The 22,889-nt window shown below is 34.6% G+C and overlaps 2 protein-coding genes and 1 non-coding gene across 4 annotated transcripts; 1 reads left to right on the top strand and 2 right to left on the bottom strand.

Moving 5' to 3' along the window:
- Positions 1-51: 51 nt before the first annotated feature.
- Positions 52-8,511, bottom strand: LOC145584816 (protein CLP1 homolog). 2 transcript variants are annotated; one of them, XM_081641603.1, is made up of 11 exons: positions 8,337-8,511; positions 7,806-8,078; positions 6,684-6,755; positions 6,453-6,548; positions 3,228-3,469; positions 2,927-3,065; positions 2,757-2,813; positions 2,326-2,460; positions 1,467-1,702; positions 825-869; positions 52-689 (listed from the first exon to the last, which is right to left on the bottom strand). In XM_081641603.1, exons 2-11 carry the CDS (start codon positions 8,052-8,054, stop codon positions 602-604), a joined length of 1,359 nt encoding a protein of 452 aa, XP_081497729.1. In that variant the 5' UTR covers positions 8,055-8,078; positions 8,337-8,511; the 3' UTR covers positions 52-601. The 2 variants fall into 2 exon arrangements, with proteins under 2 accessions (XP_081497729.1, XP_081497730.1); XM_081641604.1 differs by lacking the exon at positions 8,337-8,511 and having other exon boundaries at positions 53-689; positions 7,862-8,018.
- A 4,356-nt stretch (positions 8,512-12,867) lies between these two features.
- On the bottom strand, positions 12,868-12,940 carry TRNAA-AGC (transfer RNA alanine (anticodon AGC)). The gene has a single exon. It is a non-coding gene; the product is annotated as a tRNA-Ala (tRNA).
- A 116-nt stretch (positions 12,941-13,056) lies between these two features.
- Positions 13,057-20,260, top strand: LOC145584815 (uncharacterized). The gene is made up of 10 exons (XM_081641602.1): positions 13,057-13,282; positions 13,399-13,460; positions 14,495-14,638; positions 14,767-14,877; positions 15,000-15,204; positions 17,110-17,168; positions 18,562-18,614; positions 18,706-18,928; positions 19,452-19,560; positions 19,759-20,260. Exons 1-10 carry the CDS (start codon positions 13,057-13,059, stop codon positions 20,022-20,024), a joined length of 1,458 nt encoding a protein of 485 aa, XP_081497728.1. The 3' UTR covers positions 20,025-20,260.
- The last annotated feature ends 2,629 nt before the right edge of the window (positions 20,261-22,889 follow it).

Here is a 22,889-nt window from a genome sequence, read left to right as displayed (position 1 = left end):
TATCAGTTCCATAGCATCTAACCATTTAAATGAAGTATTTTCATTGTCTACAATATTCTGTTCATCACTGAAACTTGTGCTATCAATTAGAAATCCAAATATCAACGCAATAATTAACACCAAAAATTTCTACATAAGCAACATTTAATATGGAATGGCGAGAATACTTCATAGCCTAGTCATTGACCATATTAGACAATTAAGAACACAATATACTGAAATTGGAACATAAGCTAAAGTCTAATTGATATTTCATGAAGCCAAGAACTGTACACATCAAAGGCGCCAAAGCTTGCATACCAAACATTGCTAAACACCTAATCAAGTATGTCAGGGTACACCAAATCCTTTCGCAAGGAGGTAACAAACACCAGGTCAACTATAACCATAACCATAACCATAACCTAGCTTAGTTGTTATCTGTCAAGTATAAATTGTTCCTATTTTCTTTTCCCTTCACTTCCCACCTAATCTTCTCTTATGGGGGACAGGGGATGGCACAGTTGGAGCTGCCTTACATTTTCACCCATAGCAGTCAGCAGTTCCAACATAGTTACTTATGATACAAAGGACGCACCTAGAAAGTAGAGATATTTTGAACTCAAGTTTCTAACCAAGCTAATGTCCCCAATATCAAAATTTTTCCCGGCAGCTCTCCTGCTGAAGGTGCAAGGTACGTTATTTTTTTCCTGCATATTGATATATACATAAATCAATTACCATCAAGGATACATTATATACATAAATCAATACACATATACAAGCTACGTTATCAGTTTCACTTATACAAACATAAATCAATAATTATCCAAAGAATTACCAACCTTTGAACATCAACATCAGTAATATATATAAACCCAGCAACATTACTGCAACCATTGAAAGAAATAAACATCAATTGTAACTGATATATTATATAAATTTATAAATATTTATATAAAAATAAAATAAAAAAGAAGGTAATAATCAAACCTTATTTAATATTAAATCTGTGAAAATTACCGTTTTCATGTTTCTTGGGAGAAAACAACTTATACTTATTATAAAAAGACACCTTGTGGATGGATTCCAGCAAAAAAGTCAAATCTCAGGCCTTTGACTCTTCCTTTTAAAATCCTTTTTTGGAGGGATAGACAAGAAATGAGAAGACCAATATGCTTGCTGCATTTGGAGGGATAGAGAATGGGGAGGAGAAACATCAAGATAATTGAAAAAGAGAGTGAAACACGTGCATAAAGGGAGAGGTAAAGGGAGGATCAAAGGTCTTATATATGACTTTTTAGCCGGAATTTGTCCATAAGGAGCATCTTTTGTGAAAAAAATTGCCATATTAAGGTGTCTTTTCACAGATTCTGTATTAAATAAAGACTCTTCTGACAAATTTTCTAATAAACATCATACACCCTTCATTAGTTCATGAACCGATGTAATATAATGCAAAACATTTATGAACACATCAAAATTACCTAGTAATTATGTCTTCCGGATCCTTGGCAAATGAAACAGCAAGCACAGAATGTAGCAAGTCTTGGCTGATGTTTACAGGAATCACCCTAGTAGGGTCTGCAGCAGGCTCTGCACCAATTGGCAGAGCTGAACGTGGTGCTTGCGGTCCACCGCCAATTCGATAGACAGACAGGTCATTGAAATGAGCAATGTTGGAATGAGGTGAGAGATCATTTGCCAGGCCATAGAAATATTCCTGAAATTAAATTATAACAAAATGTGGCATCAACAAACTTTAAACGTCTAGGCATCAACAAACCTTTTTTTTTTTTTTTTTTTTTAATTTTATACTATTACATATAAAAAGTTACAGCATATAAGCTCAGCTGTTAAACAAAAACTTAAATTTAAGAATAGCTATAAGAAAATAGGAAGACAAGAAAGCTGAGAACATAACTCTTATCACAAAGAAAAAAGAAGAATTTTCGAATCAGTGTAATGTAAAATGAATAGTCAATTGGGACACAGACTGAATGACAAGTTAGAAACAGTAGTCGAATTAATTTATTAAGGTAGGGCACAGACTTATTTAACTGGCAAGTGAAGTCATAAATGTTTACTGGCCTATGCTTAACGCTATAAGTAGCAGAAGAATGGTCCACAGATGGAAAAATAGTTAACTTGTCCTTCTCTGATAATATCGAATGTTCAAACTAATTTTGATATGTTTAGTCTTTTATCAAGCACAATGATGAAGCATATTCTGAATGTACAGGTACAATGCCAAAGTTTAAATGCAAGAACACCACAACTAAAATAAATATATTCAACAACTATTTTACCACAAGAAAAGGTGAGAGATAATATCTAATTTATTACCCTTATCCTGTAGCCCCTGGATTTCTGACGATATTTTGGTGGTCGGGAGACAACACCTCCAGATTTCTGTAGTTTTACTACATCAACCTTGGGCTTGGTTTTCAGCACATCTTTAAGCATACTACAAAGCTTTTCCTGCACAATACATAAAGAATTAATAAGATTAGAGTATGCATAAGTCATGGGCAACAAACCAAGTGGTCCAATAATACTGTTCTAGAATACTAGATCACAGAATCTACACTGATGGTAAAATTAGAGAGCTGCAAGATCACTTCTAAGACTAAGATAGGAACACAATTCTCAAATAATTTTGAGAGTTTATATCTAAATCAGATTTTACACAAAAAGGGGACCTCATCGAAGTTAGTGTATGACAGTGAGAAGTACAAATAAATTGAAGTAAAAACACAGGTTACAGTAACACATACCTGGCCCAAAACCAATACAACATCTGCATTAAACATATCTATAGCCTGAAGAAGCAGCTGCAAAAGGACAAAGGATTCAGAGTACACTACGAGAAACATTCAACACATAAGAGGCTGTTAATGAATTGTCCATAAGCATGAAAAAGCTCCAGAAGCATTAGACATCACACCTCATAGCCTACACCTTCTATCCAACCCATTGTATTGATCACCATACCAGCAGCTCGTGATTCAGAATTACCAGAAAATTGTTTTTCAAGTGTTTGAGCAAGTTCTTTCACAGCTAATTTATATAAATCCACATTAGCACTGCAAAACAGCTCAAAAAAAAAAAAAAAAAAAAAAAAAAAAAAAAAAAAAAAAAAAAAAAAAGTGGTTATAGCAGTTGCAATGTTAATGAAAGCTGTGATAATCAATAAGATATAACATTATAGCCACAAAAAATAAATTTAGAAGTCCAAACACTATTACTTGGGACTTGTGTGTCCATAAAAGTAAACCAAAGGCATTTCAAGAGGAATTCCTTCCACTGGATCAATGGGCATCTCAATTGGAGTCGCTGCAATTGACCCAGGTACTGTTATACTTCCCTGGCCTATATCCAAATCCACAAAAGTAGGCTTCCAGCCCTGCTTGGCTCCCCAGCTAAGAAGCATCCTTGACAAAGTACTCTTTCCAGAGTCAGTGGGACCAACCACAATAACCCTGGGACCCTACAAAAAGGCCATCTGTTAGAGGATATAACAAAAACAGGCAAGTTTACAGAACCTATATGTTACAAATCATTTTCTGCTCGAGTGGGGAAGGACTAAGGAGACATAAATAGAGCATAATGAAGATGTAACAGCTTTCTTATCAACCTAGAAAACCTGAACTGACCAAAGCCTGAAACTGGATGACACAAATTTGACCCAAACTAAAATCAACTGTACTGGAACCAAGGTGACCCAAATATATATTATGACAAATGATAAAATCAATATGTATTTAACTTAAAATATCTTAAATATGACCTGGCCAGATTCCGAGCCAACCTAACCTAAATCGTATGGCTAATCACCCCAATAGGACCGATACCAATCCCATTCAGATGGCCCAGCAGCCCGCTTATCACCCCGCCACCAGAAACTATAGAATGAAGCCTAGTTGTGTGCTTGAAATATTCAGAATTTCCAATCTAATAATAGTAGTTGCAAGAATGTCGTAAAATAGATACATATTGCCAAGTTAGAATGTAAAATTTTATTATGAAAAATGGTGAATAGTGAATGGATCCATAATGCAACATTGGATGTAGGAGAAAAAAAAGTGTTAGAATCATGCTGAAGCAAATAAGACCCAAATTCAAAAAAGTTGGTGTAGCACAAATCATGTACAGAAACAGCAAGTGATGCCTCCCAGCTTAAAGACACATGTTTTGTTCAGCCAGCTCAACACGTCTTGCGAGATTTCACATAACTTGTTAGAAAAGTGAAGGGGGTTCTCATCCACTTCTGTCCCCCTTGCAATAAACAGTTTCAACTTACAATTTATCTCAGTTTTCTTACTAGGCAAGTTATTAGGCCTCCTACATGAAATTAAGTTAAACTAACTAAGAAAGGAAAATTAATCATTCCTTAGTTATTAGAGCAATTGAGCAAACTAAATCCAGTACAGAAAGGAAAATTGAAAACTAAAAGCAGCTATCACAAGACTCATTCTTTGACTTAGCTTAATCTGATGGCTTATATAGCCGCTGCACTACAAATACTACAAGAAAATCGTTCATGGTCAACAATTTTCCTCACTCTTAAAATCAATAAGCACACACGACCTCTCTCTCGGCAGGGTTCCACTTCCCCAGTCATGGGATTCATGGCATTTGGCAACTTTGACAATCCAAATTATTGATTATGATCGTGATTTTATCAGCCAAGCCTGTGACCCCTGGTATATTAGAATTGTTTCAGTCTATACTAATGAGTTTCATATCTCTGTTTCGCAATTTGATTCTTCTAAGATTTTCATTCTAAAGTTTTATTTTAGAAATTGAGTTTTAATTTGGGGTTTCACCGGGGAGTATACATATATAATTTTGATGGGGAATGTTAAAGCTTGGAGGTTTTTTGTTGTAACAACTAACAAGTTTTTCCCAAACCAAATTTCAAGCTAGCAGCTTTCTTGGATTCAACTTATGAAATGGGAAGGATGATTTAAGATAAGACGAGAAAGAAGAATTGGTAATGATGGAGAGCGAAAAGATCTAAGGAGTAAGGAGTTGATTTTAGTTTAAAATCTTTTAATCAACTGTATGTCGAATCATTTGCATTTTGTAAATTGTATCCAATATCCTATCTAAACTCCTAGCAACCCTTAATTATCCTTTTATAAACTACTGGTACCCCTTTTAAAAATACTAGTACACCCTTAATTATATATAGTTCCCTTTCATAAAATAAGGTTACTCCCTTAAGTATATAATACTCTTTACAAACTACCAGTATCCCTTTCTTAATTACTTTTTTTCACTGTTGCGCATAGAAAATTTTATCAGAAGATTCCTATATATGATTAAAACTTATAATAATAATAATAATAATAATAATAATAATAATAATAATAATAATAATAATAATAATAATAATAATAATAATAATAATAAAAGGTGCCTCATACCCAAAAGGCTTGGGCCTAGGCTCCAAATACCAATTACGCCTCGTGCCTTTAAAAACAATGGTATAAATCAAACTTGTCATTAATTCCACTTTGGCATAGTGTCTGTAAAAGAATCATGTTGATTTTGTAATACCTAACCTTCCTCATGATCAAGCTCATTATCCTTCTCTTCTTAAATTACAGCCTGATTATCCTATCCCAACTGAACAATTGTCTTCAGATTTTATCACCAGCCATCATTACTTTTGACAAAGCTACCATTGACCCTCCATCAAAGTTCCTATTATTGCTAAACACAAATAAAATCCTCCAAAAAGCTAAGTGATAACCCACGACCCTTTTTGGATATCCTAAAAGCTTCTGACAAAAATTGCCTTCTTGGCTCTTGCTTGAAGATAATTATCCTTGAAATGGTAGTAGGCAATGCATCAACAGACTTTAAGTATCTTATAAACATAATGTTATCACATCTTATAGGGTGTATCTGTACATATAGTAAAATGCCCGGATCGAATTTACAAGTTTTGACTTTTGCACTATTCGCAAATTTTTTAATTGACAAGTTTTGACTTTTTTGCACTATTCGCACAATTTTACTTTGACTAGCTTTTGAAAATTATAGTTATAATAAAACATATTCACATGGGATCTCATTAGAGCCATTATGTGTATTTTCATAACATCAAATTTTAATAACTTTACTTATTTAATAGTTAGAGATGGTAATTGTTGAGCTTGTACATAGGTAAATGTAAAATAATAAATGTGTCAAGGAAAAAATAAATTACGATTACGGGAAAGAGTGTATTAGATGTCTTGTTCTATAAAGGGGGCTTCTAATTTAGAGACACAATAGAATTATATCTAGATTCTTAACAAGAATAGAGAGAGCACTAGAAGATTGAATTTAGGGCTAACAATTTTTCTACTTGGTTCCTATATACACATGTTCAGACAACAAAAAAATTTTGGGGTTGGTGGGAGTAGAAAATTCCATGTCTAGGGTTTCCAAAGTCTAGCCGATTTAAGTGAAAACAATACCTGAGATGACTCAATATCATCGGAAGAAGAAGCCTTAGCTCTATTCCTCCGCGCTTCTAGTATGGCATGAACATTAACATAGCTTATCATTGGTGTCTGAACACAAACAAAAGCAAAGTTTCACTAAAAGAAATTTAAGGGAAACAACTATCCAACTTCAATATTGATTAAGGAAAAAAAAATCAAAACTCAATAAAACTCCATAAAAAGCTAGCAAGGGGATGAGCATACCTCATCTGCTACATAATCAGATGTATCAGACCCACCATCCATTTCAATTGTGGCTCCATGCCATGTAAAGATCTGGTAATTAAAACGGGGTCAATTATTAGATTGAAGCATTTACACTAATTACTCTGCAAACCCAATCTCCAAGTGAGCATACACAATATGTCCTACAAACTATCCTATTTCCTGTGGCACAGATACATAATTAAGAAGTCATGAAACCCAAATCTAAAACTCGAAAGAGCAAGTGGCAAGGGAGAAGAAGGCACTAAAACAATAATTAGTCAAACACCATCCAAGGTACTAACCACCAAATAGTCTAAATTACCCATGGTAATAATAATAGAACCTACACCAATGCTTAATAGTCACATACTCCTTGCGTCCAAAAAAAAAAATTCCTTATTCCTTTTTTGGGATATCCACAAAAAAATATCCAATTTAAAATGGAAATATAATACGCACAATCCATGTAATGTAGATCCCAGATTCCCAGTAACTTTTCTCTCTCTCAAACTAGCTAACTTTCAATAAATTTGTTTATTCTTATTTCTCCACTATCTACCAAAAAACCAACCACGCCGTACTGAAATCATCACTATGCATGCTCACACCTAACAAAAAGATTATTTGCGGACAGAGAGAAGTTCAAATAACATTACCATAGTGAAATTTACTTCAAGACAAAGCTAGCTGCTAGCTACTAGCAAAAACTAGCCAAGTGAAGCAAATGTGAATGTTTCCAGTTTTCCACAATCTCAAGTTCTACGAGAGGCATAATGTGGGTGGAAATTTCCTACTCCCACTTCCTTCCATGCTTACTCCTACATTAGTCTGGGTAACATAATTTCGGATTCAAAACCTTGCCATCTACTCAGCATTCTGTCCAGTAATTAACTAACATGCACATAAAAATGTTTGGCAAAAACAACTCGTTGAAATATGTGATATAGCCATTCTTATGGTATCTACTCTTGATTCAGATGTTATAATTTCGTAATTTCTTGTAAACCCGTTAAAGTATCCAACAATGATCAAATAAGCAATTAAGCACACACATTGATAGCAGAAGATACGATTATGATTTCACAACTCAAAAATTAAAATCAAAGACTTGTAATATACCGCAAATTTAAGGCGTGGAGGAAAATTGAGCCAAATTTCTGGAGGAATTTCTGTACCATATATCTCCGCATAGCCATTTAGCAACCGAAGGCGAAGAGGCGAATTCTCACCCACCTCAATTCGCAATTCACATTCTCTCTCCAACTTCACTTGCCTTGGTGGAGTGGCCCGTCCCTGAGCCGGGGCAGGAGGTGCAGCCGCCCTCGGCCCGGGGAGAAATGGTGCATTTTCATAGTTCCGTCCTAACATTAAGGGTTATATATTAACAAAACCCTGCAACAAATTACAACCAAATTTGACTCAATTATCAAACCAAGCTTAAATTCTTCTCATTTGAGAATATGAATAGCAAAATTCTGGCAAAAAAACTTCTCATTTGAATCATTCATAAATTCAGTAATTATAACCAATAGTCTAATTATCCATCATATAAGAACCCTAAATTGACTATACTGACAATCAAATAGTAATCGATTAATACTAGATTGTGAAATGGTTATTCGATTATTATAAAATAAAGAGTAAACTTACCTTAGAAGCTGCTCCAATGGAGGAAAGAAAGCTCAAAAGCCGCTTCAATGGAGGATTCGGAGTACGCTTCAGTGAAGGAGGGAGCTCACAAGTCACAAGGAGAGCGTAAACGTCTAAAGACGAAAAACTAAAGCTCCAAAGGGGGGAAATATAATTGTAGAAGGAGCATCACTTACACGCGCATAATGTCGATAATTGATTAATAGGGGAGTCTAGGGGTAGGCAAAAATATTGGGTATTCGGAATTGAAATTGAAACTAGTGTTGTGGTTCGAGCGATGTCCCTGATGATTATTTTGAACACTTGTCATTGAGTAGATAGATTCATTCTTTATTACTCCGTATTAATTTATTTATAATACTTTTTTATTATGGATCTTGCTAACGGACGCTCCCGGGGCGTTGGATAACCATTTAAAATATTACCTAAAATAGTATTAATTTGGAAAAGCATGACAAAATCACGCGTCGATCGGTGCAATTAAGAGAAGGTTTTGTGTAAGTCCGTTTCACGTGAGTCCAGTTTATAACATAACATCATCAAAATTCGACTTCATCAAAACCCACAACATTGGCGGAACCTTTAGCCCCCGATCTAACCGACCACCTTCCTCTGTGACTAATCGAATCAAAAACAATTTCACCATCTCCAAACCTCTCGGAATCTGGATCTTCCGCCGTCGATTGGTTGCCGAAATTCACCGGATACTCATGGATTGCTTATGGAGCTTCTTCTTTCCTCGTTATCTCTCACTTTCCTTCTCCTCTCTCTCCTCAACAACCTTGCATTTACCCTGTTTTCCAGCAAGTCTTCGAACTCCGATGTCGTCTCCGTCAGCAGATGGAGTTCACTAGAGAATGGAGTTCGCTTGCTATAGAGTGATAAAATGGCAGTTTGCTAGACTAATATTGAACACTTAAAACCTGAAATTTATGGTACCAATTTCATTAAGATTTTGATAATCATGTTTTCCGTTTCAATAAGATTCATCTCCAGTAGGTATGTTTTTTTTCAGCTTTTACAAATTTCTGATATATTATAGCCTAATATCTGATGTATATAGCATAATATCTAATGTATATAACCTAATTTCTGACAATTTAAATATAATTTCTGATATTTAAAATCTACTATATGACCATTATAATCTAATTCCTGACGATTAAGACCTAATATCTGACAATTATAATTTAATACCTGATAAGTATAATCTAATATATTACCACAATTAGCTAATTTCTGACACTTATTATTTAATATCTGATATTTATAATCTAATATCTGACTATTAATATCTAATTTCTGACAATTAAATTTTTTTTTCCTCAATTTTTTTTTACCGGACTCATGTGAGTCCGTTCTACACAATACTTTACCGTGCAATTAATGTTTTTTTAAATTTAATGTTTCTACTTTTAGCTAGCTTATCCAACACCCCCGAGACGTTCATTAGCTTTTGCCTTTTTATTATACATTTGAATAGATTATTTATGAAACAACTATTGATTAATTATATAAACATGTAATTTGTACTCGTATATAATTTATAGGAAAAATTGTAAATTGCCACCCAAATAGCAGACCTGTTTTGAAATTACCACCCGTTAAATTTAATTTTTTTATTTTAACACCCCTTACATTAAAAGCGTGTTATTTTCCCACCTTTTCAAAATTCCACTGGCTTTTCCGGCTGTGGGCCCCACCAAACGGCTATATTGACCCTTTTGACTGATTTTCCCCTCTGTTTTTCTCTTTAAAACAGCTCTTAATTTCAATTCGCATTTCCTTCACCAAATTTTCTTAGATTTTGCTACTTATTGTTTGAAGAACAAATCCCTACAATTGAAGACGCTCAATTCACAGTAAGGTAAGATTCCATTTGTTCTTAATTTAGGGTTCTTCGCCAACTATAATTAGGGTAAATGGGTAGCTTTGGGAATTAGAATTCTTAGGACCATTGAATTGGGCGTTTTCAACAATTATGGTTCTTGGGACAATTGAATTGAGCATTTTTAACAATTGAATGTCAGAAGCTTCACCTAGCTTCTGGTCCCCAAAGAACACCTAGAGATGGCGACTTTTCGCACTTTTTCCCTTCACCAATACATGCAAGTACAGTAAAGCAATTAATTTGCAGAAAAACAAAACTTAGGGTTTACTATAATAATTTTAGGGGTAGTTGAACACTTGACAGAAAATTTAAGAAGAAAGAGCGAGAAGATTGATGATGGCTCAACAATTTATTGAAGGAATTGAATGAGGGAAGTGATAAGTTGAGTGTAATAGAATAGTGAGAGTTTTTTTTTTTTTTTTTGACAAAAGCAAATTATATTAATAAAATCAGAGTTTACAAACTACGAAATTAAAACTAAAACTTACCACTACATGGCTTTTAACATTTAAGCCTTTACAACTTTTAATACTAAAAACAAAATTACATAACTGGGTTGGTCGGATACGTTGCAGATTAAGACCTCTTTATAGAAGGAAGAGTGGATACCTACTTCAAAACACAAAGAGAGCATAGAGTACAAAAACTGTTCGATCATGGCTTGATTTACCTTACTTGATGAGATCAACTTATCACCAAGTAAGGCCTTCAAGGAGATCACTTGGACATGTGACCTTTCATTCATAAGTTGTTCTTGTTGGCAAGAAAGCTTTGACAACGTCGAGGCTCGAGAAACCCCAAAACAAAGTTTGGGTGCTTGCTTCAGATAGAAAATTTCAAGAGTAATGTTCACAATGATCACTACAAAGAAGGGAACAGAATGACAACAATCATTCCAACATAACACACACTTCACCCTAGCCACAATCAACTTCTTGTTCTTCCCCCAAACAACGATTAACTCTCTCACACTACAACAAAACCAAATCCCTTAACAAGGGATCCAAACTCCCTCCGCACACAACTATCCAATAAACTATAGCCAATACAACCAGAGATACATGACAACAACCAAGAAATGCTAAAATAAACCATACATAAATTTAAAAATTAAAGTAAACTCTAAATAATACCAAGAAAAAACATACTTAGGTAAGAAGACCAGATCGGAGAGCACCTTTCGGACCCAAGATCCGAAACAAAGAACCTCAAAACCCTAACCCTAACTTCACCATTTTCGTCACGAACCATTCCTGACGGCGGCGTTAGGCCTAGCCTTCCAGCGCAAGGGTCCATGAAACCCTAACCCTAACTTTACCGTTTTCGTCACGGTCAAAATTACCAATGACCTTTGACGGCGGCGTTAGGACTAGTCCTTAGACCTCTTGTTTCGTCGGTGAAATCCTTTTAACGTGAACCTTCCACTCTAAGGTGGGTAATATCGGGCCTCACGAATTGAAATCTTCTTAGCCGGGAGAAAAGAAGAAAAAAAAGGGAGGGAAGTTAGTTTGGTGGGGCCACAAACGAAAAATCCACCGGAATTTTGAAAAAGGTGGGAAACTGAATACACTTTTAATTTAAGGGGTGGTAAAATAAAAATAAAAAATTAACGGGTGGTAATTTCAAAACAAATCTGCTATTTGGGTGGTATTTTACAAATTGTCCTAATTTGTAATACAATGAAAATAAAGACATAATTGTTATCTAAAAGCTATAATTAATTTATAAAAATAGTTAATTTTTCTTGTATGCATTACCTCGATGAGTATTATTAGCAATTCTATTCTAATATATAATAATAAAGAATTGCTAATAATAATGTATTATTCAGGTATTATGAGTTGAGTATAAAAGCATGATTAATCAATAGATGAGATGGTAAGACTTCTAATGTATATTTTTGTGGTTGTGAGCTCAAATCTCATGAATAGACATTTTTCATTAGAATATGCTTATAGTTAAAAGATGACATGGCGAGGTGCCACGTGACACATATACGTTTTTAAGAACGCTTTTTGATATATAAAGTATAGATTGATTCGGAACCGGCGGGTTTAAAATTGGAATTGGACCTTAAATTTGGGTATTAATTAAGAGACCGGTTTCAATTTCAATTCTCAAATTTTATGAATTGGAACCAGTTACATACCCGGTTAGCCCATCATAGTTAGTAAAACTTTCAAAAAAAAATGTTATTAAAGCCTTACCAACATAAAATAGCTTATAATGCATATAAGAGTATACTCCATTTTTTTTTTCCTTTTAAGCTACACTTGAGATTTTGCACTTTTCTGTTTTTTCACGATATTTAAGAAATAGGAGAAGAAAGTGTACAAATAAAAAATATTGACTTAAATTGTTATTAAGATTGATTGTTTGCTCAATATCAATCAATCAATCAATAACTATATACTAAAAGACACACCAGCAATGACACGTGTCATCTCCTGGTGTGTCCTTAGGGTTTTTTTTTTTTTTGGAAAACAAATTATATTTGAGGAACAAATCTTTACATATATATATAATAATGATTATTTATGGAGTAAAGTAGAAGATTTGATGCATCCTTCCAAAACAAACATTTGTGAAATATGGAGTTTTATTTCCGAGATTGTTTGACTAAAAATGAAAATTGCGTAGTGGAGATGCGGGGTATCGATCCCCGTACCTCTCGCATGCTAAGCGAGCGCTCTACCATCTGAGCTACATCCCCTAATTATAAACATTTTCTTTTTCAAAATATAAATCTATTTATTAAAAACTAGACGTTTCCACCATTTTTAACTCTTCAAAAACCTCGCAAATCTTCTTCTTCTTCGTCGAATAAAAATGCTGAGAAGAGCACTGAAACTCCGCCCTTTTCTCTCTCCTCACCCTTCATCATCTCTCTCTCACTTCTTCTTATCATCTTCATCTTCTTCTTCTTCTTCATCTTCACCTTCTCAAAATTCATCTGGGAATTTCATCGAACATGTTGCAGGCAATCCTAATGAAACCCGTTCAACTTCAAACCCCACCATTTCCATTGATCGTTCTGGTCTTTGTAACCCTTCTGGTATTAATTTCTTCATTGTTTTTAATTATATGTTTAGTTTTAGTTTGTGTTTTGTTTTGAATTTGATTTCTGAAGTTGGGTTTGTTTTGATTTCCAATGGTTTTTGTGTGCGGCAGAGCATTCTCATGAACCAACCTCGGATTCTGAGCTTGTTAAGCATCTAAAAAGTATAATAAAGGTTACCCATTTTCTCTTTTCTTTGTTTTTTTATTGATTGATATTAGTCTTGCTACTCAGTATTTTCCAGAATGTAATTTATGTTAGCAAATGTGTGCTTCCTTGTTGTTTTTGATGTATAAGAACGCACAGCGGATAGTGATGTAGACGGGATTTGATCTCGAGTTTTTTGTGTAATACTGTATCGCCTCATGGCCTCCTTATAGTATAATTAGCTATGTTAGTTGGCATCCTCTGAAATGTGCTTTCTTATGACCTAATAAACTTACTGTGGTTTGATAAAAAAAATTGGATTTTGTGCTCGTTGTTTCTGTTTGATTTGAAGAGTCCTTTCACAGATAGGTAGGTGTGTATTTTAGTGTTTAATGGGAAGATTGAACAAAGAAATGATAAACCAGTTTCTGAAGTCGTTCCATTACTATTAGAATGCAAGAACTGTGTGAGAGCATTTTCACATAAAATTATTTCATTGCGTACTTTGCGATTTATTTTGTGTGTCTTTCGGTCTAAGGAATTACTGTTTTGCTATGAAGAATTGATTGACTTTGTGCTAAAGCTAACATTGGAATTGGGCTTCTTAGTGTAGTACTTCATCAATGAGCATACTTGCTCAGTGATAAAAAGAAAAAAAATGTTTACTGGTGGAGAGCAAACTTAAATCAGTGCGAAAAGAGAGCTTGTCAATAACATTGAGCATGACTATGACAATTATGGGAAATTCTCTTTATGGCTCGCAATTTTTCGCCAACCCATTGATTAACCATATAAACTGACTGTCAAGTATATCTCATCACCTTCTGCCTCCCGCATTAAATTAACTATACCTGTAACTCTGTATGTGCCTGCCCAAAAATGAAAACCAACATTTCGTTACAAGACTTGCACCGCTGATAATTATGCCTGCCACAGATAAACTTTTACTGAAAATGGGTTGAACTGAAAATTTTTGTCCTGTGAGTTAGTTACACTTACATGTTCAATCAACTGCGGCTTTATTGAAGTTCGATGCATGTTCATTTACTCTTCGCTTTGTAGTTTCGTGGAGGTCCTATCTCCGTGGCTGAGTACATGGAGGAAGTTCTTACGAATCCAAAGGCTGGATTCTACATAAATCGTGATGTATTTGGAGCAGAAGGTGATTTTGTTACTTCTCCTGAAGTGAGCCAAATGTTTGGGGAGGTAACTCAATAACCATACTCATTTTTGCAAACGCTAGATATCCTGATGATGCATGCACTGTCTTGTTGACTACATTCATGCAAGTTTGATTGATAATTATTTTGATCATCTTGTATCACTGCTTATAGATGGTTGGTGTATGGGCCATGTGTCTTTGGGAGCAAATGGGCCGACCTAGTGAGGTTAATTTAGTGGAGCTTGGTCCAGGAAGGGGAACTCTTATGGTTGATCTTCTTCGAGTAAGGCCATGTTAGCATTGCCCTCTTAAAATTCTAATCTGTAGTCAAGCATCCTGGAGAAGATTAATTAAGAAATTTCAGCAGAATTTAGTAATTTGAAGCACTGTAATTTATGCATGTAGGGTGCATCTAAGTTCAAGAATTTCACAGAATCTCTACACATACATTTAGTTGAGTGCAGTCCAACTCTGAAGGAACTACAACACCGCAATTTGAAGTGTTTGGATGAAGATGATACATCATCAAGCGGAGAGAAAAAGACAGTTAGCCAAATAGCTGGAACCCCTGTAGCATGGCATGCTGCTTTTGAGCAGGTTCCATCAGGAGGTATAGAGACTTATGCTATTATTTATTTTTATCTATCTATTTATTTATTTATATTTAAATATATTTATATATCTATGATATATCTACCCGTAGATCTGGCCTCTCAAATTTTGACCTATTGATGTTGTATTGGAATTATTTGCAGCTTGTTTCGTCTCATGATCTTACCTTTTTCTTCTTTTTTTGGGTCAAACTGGGACCTAAATCCATTTAGGTGAACATTGCAATAGTTTTATAGATGGATCTTCTAGATGCATTGATTTTGTTGTTCTAGAAAGCATGTACACAGACTTGACTGAGTTATTATATTTGAGATGAAATTTGATTTGCTCCGAGGCGTTTGAATGCAAGATAGGTAGTTAACGATATGCAGTATGAGGACAAATTAATAAAGAGAAATTTGGTCATTGTTAGGATGATAACCCACATGTTGGGATTAATTGTTCCAAATTTAAGAAACAAAGGGCGAATGACTAACAAATAAGGTTGATGGGCAATCCACATATCAATATTTCGATTAATAATGGAAGCTTGCTAAGCTTATATGGGCTCAGGGAAGTGTTTGGAAAATAACCCTTATGTGAACTAGTCCCACATTGAAGAAATAAAGGGCGAATGATTAACATATAAGATTGTTGGGCTACTTTACTTATAATCAATTGGTTTTATTATGGAATCTTGATGAGCAATTCGTTGAAGAGCTTTACATCTTAAAAAAAAGGAACAATGGTAATGATGTGTTTGTTCTTTATTTTTGTATAATCTTTAATGAGCGTTATAACCTTTGCATTCTAGTTTTGATTTGTTTGATAATACTTATGGCAGGAAACACAATTACCAAAAATGAAATTTATAGTAATTTCAGTCCATTATTTTTTTTTTCATGATTGGGGGAATTGGTGTGTCGATATAAGGAAAGCTAGTTTGGTTTTTAGTGATTTATGACTTTGTAGTCGGGGAAGTGGTTTTGGTGCTTCTTAAAAATCATGCTCCTATGACACATAGTGATTTTGAGTAGCACTTGGAGGAATAGTTAGGATGTGTTAACATGTTACTCATTCTAGTCATTGGAATTTACTGCATTTCTTCTTTATATTTTGCAACATTTAGAGTTTCATGCTTGTCAAAGCACAAGTAGCCATTAATATCATTAAATTTTTTTAATTTTAAAAAGTTATTTTAAAGTATGTATATCTTGAAGGTTCTAACAAGACCCTATATGATTATTATTTTTCTTAATTAATATTAAAATTTTAATAGTATAGAAACCTAAATGTTGCAATAAAAAAGAAGGGATGAGTGGAAGGATTAACATTTGTGCTAACTTGAATGTAATTAATGACAATCAACAATAACGAAGAGCAAAAACAAGTAAGCAACGAAAACAAGAAAGAATTTACCGTGGGAACCAAGTGCCAAAAGAATGATTGTGTAAGCCAATTAGGTTGTGTTATATTTCATATGTAGTTTATAAAACCTTGGATTACGTGCAATTAATATTTCATACGACACTGGATTACATGCAATATTTTATTTGTATTACTAAAACTATAATGACTTCTGTATGTGTAAGAGTTATTTATTGATGCTTTCAAAGATGTTTGGGAATACATTTAAACAAGAAGATGTAGGCTTAGTTTTCTTACCTAAGTATTTGACTTTATACAGATGTAAAAATAAATTGTGTACATGGATTAGATATTAGAATATAATTGAAAATGAATGACCAGTTTCTATCAATTTATAATCTGAGTGTAAGCTAGATGGTTTAAATAAAGCTAAAAGGAGCTGAGCGTAACATACCAACTTGTCAAAATCTATGATTACCTTGAAGCTCACTGAAGTTCTTTCTGATTGTAAGTGACAATGTGCTTTGTGTGACCTTATCTTTTACTTTTTCTTCAGTGCCAACAATCATCATTGCCCACGAGTTTTATGATGCTTTACCTATTCATCAGTTTCAGGTTGGTTTTGTTACTTCCTGTCGTGTTCATTATCTCCTGGTTTGTTGTGGTTCTGTTGTGGTGGATGGCAGAAAGTCCATGGGTCTTTTGAGGATGTAACATTAGCTATGCTTACAGTTATCATGTGCTATTGTGTCAAGTCTATCTTGTGAATGATGGTTTTGGAACAATGGAACCCCCTATTTTAGTGCTCTTTAATTCTCTCCGTCTCTCTCTCAGATACATAAGCGCCAGTTCAAGTCTTCAAGCTTATATTCAGCTATTCTATATGTAAATGTTTTTTGAGAAATTTATTATAATTTAAGTTTAAATTTATAATATTTGACTAAAAAAAAATGTAATGATTTTAATGTAAAGCTGAAAAGGATCAGTTTTAATTAATCACAAGATATTTCAATATATTTTCTCAATTTTGAATTAGTAGAGAGAGAGTCACCAGGAAGAGATAAAGAGTATCGCCCATGAACAGAGGGCAAAAAAAGATCAATCATCATGTCTAATTTCTATTTCAGAATGTAACTTCTGCTTTACAAAAGAAGACCAAGGTGAGCAAAACACTTAGTTTTCACTTATTTTATACAGGGGGTTGGGGTAGGGGTGGGGAAGAGAAAGAAGAGGAGGGTGGGGGGGGGGGGGGGGGGTGGGGGGTGCTATTATATGTACTGTCTGGTAGAAATGACAGAATTTAACTGGAAGAGTGTGATATGGTTGTGGATTTAGGATTAAAAATCAAATATATGTCTCAAGAGGCTAGAGGTGTTAAATGCACTTCTGATATAGTATCATACGATTCATTAAAAGACTCGATTCATCATTATGGGCAAATCCAAAATCTTTGTAGATAGAGCTAATCAGTAGTTCCCACCCTTGGGGCGAATGAAATCCGATACATAAATTGATTACTAAAAGGAATAGAAAAAGCTTTTATTGTGTCGCTTAACTTGTGTAGGAATTCCTGATCCCAAGAGCTAAGAAGAATAAATTCTTTATTTCCCAGAATGAAATAACTGTCTAGAACAAGGAAACAGATTAAATTTGTCGAGAAGTGCAAAATTAAGCTTTCAAGTCTGGTGAAATATGGTATTATGGTAACATTGGTAAGTTAGTAACCCATCAAAATTTAGCTGCTATGAGGAAACATGGTTGAAAAGACTCATCTCTTTTGTTTTTGAAGAAGTATGCGTGCTGCAGCTGTTAGGGAAGTGTCTATCATGATTTTCATTACCTTTCTATCATTTGTGAAGTATGATTGACATTCTTTAAGCTGTTCTTGTTACCTCACTCTTCTTTTACTATTCTGAACCATCTGCAATTTAGATATAAGCAGTTTTTTTTATTTAATTTTGGGCAAATTCTATTCACATTACTCGTTTAATCTTGAGTCCATCTGCAGAGGGCTTCTCGTGGCTGGTGTGAGAAAATGGTTGACATAGAAGAAGATTCAGCGTAAGACTTCCAGATTTTATGATACTACCAAATGCTTTAGCATTTTTTGAAATTCTAGTTATATGTTGCTCTGTGCATTATTGTTCTTTAGGTTTCGTTTTGTTCTCTCGCCTGCGCCTACACCTGCAACTGTTTTTCTTGCAAAGCGCTGCAAGTGGGCTGTGAAAGAGGAAGTAGACAAGCTTAACCAAATTGAGATTTGCCCACAGGCAATGGAGCTGACTGAATCCATTTCTAAAAGAATAAGCTCTGATGGCGGTGGAGCACTTATCATAGACTATGGTCTGAATGGAATAGTTTCTGATAGTCTTCAGGTGCTAATTTCTGTAGCCATATTATGATATTATCTAAGTGATTTCTTATCGGTTCTAAGCCATGTATGATGACCACATTTCAGTCTTTGTGCTTCTTTACTTCTTTTAGTTTGATGACTGGTACATTAATATCTACTTCATATAAACCTTTATTTTGGACCACATAATTAGGATAGCTTCTAGTTTTTATAAATATCCAAGGTTGGCTTGGCCCTTGTTATGGTCTTATGGTCAGCCTTTGAGTTAGATTGGACATTTCATTGTTTCAAATTTGGGAATTATGCAGTCTGCATGAATTTATGGTGTGTTGTAAAAACGTGATTCTTTGCTGGAATTCACAACACTTTTAACTTGAATATTATAAATATTGTGAAGTTCTAAGGTGGAGCAGCAACATTTGCCTAGCAATGTTGTAAGTTGAATTAGCAATCCACTATCATGTCTGTTTTACATAGATGCATGAAGCTACAAAAATTTGTTTGGACTTCAATCACTACTATATAACCTATGTTCTCTTCTGCAGGCAATTCGAAAACATAAATTTGTACCTATCCTTGATGAACCTGGAACTGCAGATCTCAGTGCTTATGTTGATTTTGAAGCAGTTCGCCACTCTGCTGGGGAGGCCTCAGGTAGAAAAAATTCTTCCTTATATATACTTCTCCCTTGTTGCCTCTTATTTGTGTTGATAACTGGTTTGGGTGTACCTGTCAGATGTTTTCTTTTTCATCTTATAGAGTACCAGATGCCAAGTTTAGATAAATTACAAAATTAAGCTATATGTTCTGCACAATAATTTGTTTTTCTTCATCCTTTTTTTTTCTTTGCAGATGACGTTTCTGTTTATGGTCCCATTAGCCAGTCACAGTTTTTGGGCTCTCTTGGTATAAATTTCAGAGTTGAAACTTTGATACAGAACTGTGAAACAGAGGAGCAGGCAGAGTTGTTACAGGCAGGATATTGGCATCTGGTGGGTGAAGGTGAAGCCCCTTTCTGGGAGGGTCCTGAAGACAAGGTGCCTATTGGTATGGGTACACGATATTTAGCTATGGTTATCGTCAACAAGAATCATGGCATTCCTATTCCGTTTCAATGAAGCGGAAATGACACACATAGTGAGATAGTATAGAGATGTGAGGTGATTGGTTTATCTTTCAAGTAGGCTGCATTCTTTTTTTTTTTTTTTCTTCCGTGATGCAGTTTCAGATAACGAGTGTGATTCAACCAGCATTTATAACTGTATTGTTTTTGAGCTGCCTTTCCTAATTGTACAATTTTATTTGTGCAAAAGTGGGATTGAAATTGTGAAAAATAAAGGTTGAGAAAATCTTCTAAATGTTCGTTATCAGAACAACGCTGAGTACATTATTTACATTATCCATTTCTGGCATACAATTTTCATCATACGATGTTGCCTCACTATACTATACCTTTCCACCCAGTGATCTTTACTTTATTTCATACTCAATACAAATATCCATAGAGTATTCAACATTAGAGCAAGGCCATTGGATGACCCAAAAAATTTGGCCATGAAATTGTTTATTAGTATTTTCTATTCCACTTCATCAATGACCAAATTTCATGACCATTCACAATTTTATACCCCAATGGTTGCCCAAGAAAGTTTGGTCATGAACTTTCTCTCTCCTACTTTTACCATACCCCACCATACATTCTCTCTCTTAAATCTCACCATAATGAAAATTATTATTAATATAAATAGTATAAGTACCACAATTTGTACTCTTAATTTAAAAGAATTATACTTTGTGATATAATTATTAATAAGCAATTAAGAAAAACTTAAATTAGAACCTCAATACATAATAATTATAATACGTAATAATACAAGAACACATTTTCTAAGCATGAAAATTGAAAATACATACATACATATAAAAGACAACAAAATACATTATTATATTACAAAAAAAAACCATAATACATTGTCTAACCAAAATATTATTTATAATAAAAACTAAGCATACCTAATCAAAGGAAAAAACTCTTAAACTAACGATAATACATCCATTACTGCCTATAACCCCCATACTTACTCCATAAATGCTCTACTAAATCTGACTTGAGGGTCGTATGCATAAGTTCATCACGAACACGAGCTCTATTAGACATGTAAGTCCTTAAACTTGCTGGTCGATCGCGACTGTTGCTGAATTGAAAAGGTTCCTCCATGTTTCTCCTACGTGAAGACGAAGGAGCAGCTTGATCATATTCATTTGGATCATAATATGTTGAATACGTATCTCGCTCATCTTCAACGATCATGTTATGCATAATAATGCAAGCTATCATAATTTTTCCCAACATACTAACATCCCGAGCTAGAGCAGGATAACGAACTATTGCAAAACGAGCTTGTAGTACTCCAAAAGCACGTTCCACGTCCTTTCGCCTACTCTCTTGCTTTTTGGCAAAAAGACCCTCTTTTTCATTTTGGGGGAGAGATATTGTGGGAATGAATGTTGCCCATAAAGGGTAAATGCCATCGGTGAGATAATACCCCATATTGTATTGGTGGCCATTAACAACATACTGAACAGGAGGTGCTCGACCTTCAAAAACATCATTAAATAATGGAGATCTGTCTAGAACATTTATATCATTACACCTTCCTGGGGTCCCGAAGAAAGCATGCCAAATCCAAAGGTCTTGTGAGGCCACTGCTTCCAAAATCAAAGTGGGCTTATTAGCTCTTCCAGAAAACATGCCCTTCAATCTAAGAGGACAATTCTTCCATCGCCAGTGCATGCAATCAATAGATCCCATCATCCCTGGAAAACCTCGGCGCTCCCCATCACGTAGCAATCTGACCAAATCCTCTTCGTTGGGTCTTCTTAAGTATTCATCGCTAAAGTAAGAGACAACTCCTTCAACAAAATGTTGTAAACAGTCTCTCGCCAGAGAAGCACTAATACGTAGGTAGTCATCAACAGAATCAGCTGCACCACCGTATGCTAGCAATCTAATAGCGGCAGTACATTTCTGCAAAGCTGTTGCACCTAATCTACCAGTAGCATCTGGTCTTTGTTGAAAGAACTGATGGCGTTCTTCTAAAGTTTGCATTATACGAAGAAAGACATGCTTTCTCATGCGAAATCTACGACGGAACAAATTTGGAGGGTAGACCGGCTGGTCAGAAAAGTAGTCATTCCATAAACGGTTATGTCCATCTTCACGATCCCTTTCAACCAAGGTCCTTGGCGCCCTCGGAACTTGATGAATCATTTGGAAGAATTCAATTGGGTTGGACATTATGAATTCATCCATCATCCTATCAACCAAACGATTCGCTTGTCTACGTCTCTCATAACGATGGTCAGATTCATCATCCGAAGAATTTTGGAGGTTGTGATTGGTAGATGAATTGGAAGAATTAGAGGATGAGTTAGAAGAGTTAGTACTTTCATTGGACATGTTTACAGAGATAAATTATTTGTTGTAGGAGGTAAGAAATGGCTTATAGGCTTTGGTGTAGTGAAGTTGATATGTACACCAATATATAGAATAATAATTGATCAGCAATGTTAGTAATTTAACAATAATGGTTGACACTTTTTCTGAGAAATTGCATACACACTTCATCAGGGTTACATCTCATCACTCTGAAAAATTGCAATTGGCTTATGTGATCAGTGTTATATCTCATCAATGTCATTACTGTATTGCTTTTATTGAAGAGTCAATTCATTTATGACAGTGAGAAATCACATCATATGACAAAGCTTCTACATTTGTCACAAGTGAATAGTGTCCATAAAATTTTGCCATCTAGTACTTTCAAATGTAGTTATTCATGAACGATACAATGACAATACATTAATTAAAAATGAAAAGATCATACATTACAATAACCATTCATTAAAAAGTTAAAACTACAGCTTAAGCACTCATTACCTAACCTTACAACATTAAGTGAAAACTAAATTATTAACTTCAA

This window comes from Chenopodium album, chromosome 16, assembly GCF_948465745.1.
Source record: "Chenopodium album chromosome 16, dcCheAlbu1.1, whole genome shotgun sequence".
In the NCBI taxonomy this organism is placed as follows: domain Eukaryota; kingdom Viridiplantae; phylum Streptophyta; class Magnoliopsida; order Caryophyllales; family Amaranthaceae; genus Chenopodium; species Chenopodium album.
Note: the sequence above shows the minus strand (reverse complement) of the source record. Positions and strands in the feature narration are given on the sequence as shown.

Excerpts from the sequence above, each read along its gene's own strand:
- LOC145584815 (XM_081641602.1), top strand. The coding sequence starts at position 13,057 with ATGCTGAGAAGAGCACTGAAACTCCGCCCTTTTCTCTCTCCTCACCCT. Across the intron at positions 13,283-13,398 it reads TGGTCTTTGTAACCCTTCTG|AGCATTCTCATGAACCAACC; the intron begins GTATTAATTTCT and ends TGTGTGCGGCAG. Across the intron at positions 15,205-17,109 it reads TGAGCAGGTTCCATCAGGAG|TGCCAACAATCATCATTGCC; the intron begins GTATAGAGACTT and ends CTTTTTCTTCAG.
- LOC145584816 (XM_081641603.1), bottom strand. The coding sequence starts at position 8,054 with ATGTTAGGACGGAACTATGAAAATGCACCATTTCTCCCCGGGCCGAGG. Across the intron at positions 3,066-3,227 it reads TATGGACACACAAGTCCCAA|TGCTAATGTGGATTTATATA; the intron begins GTAATAGTGTTT and ends GCTGTTTTGCAG. Across the intron at positions 870-1,466 it reads CCGGAAGACATAATTACTAG|TAATGTTGCTGGGTTTATAT; the intron begins GTAATTTTGATG and ends CAATGGTTGCAG.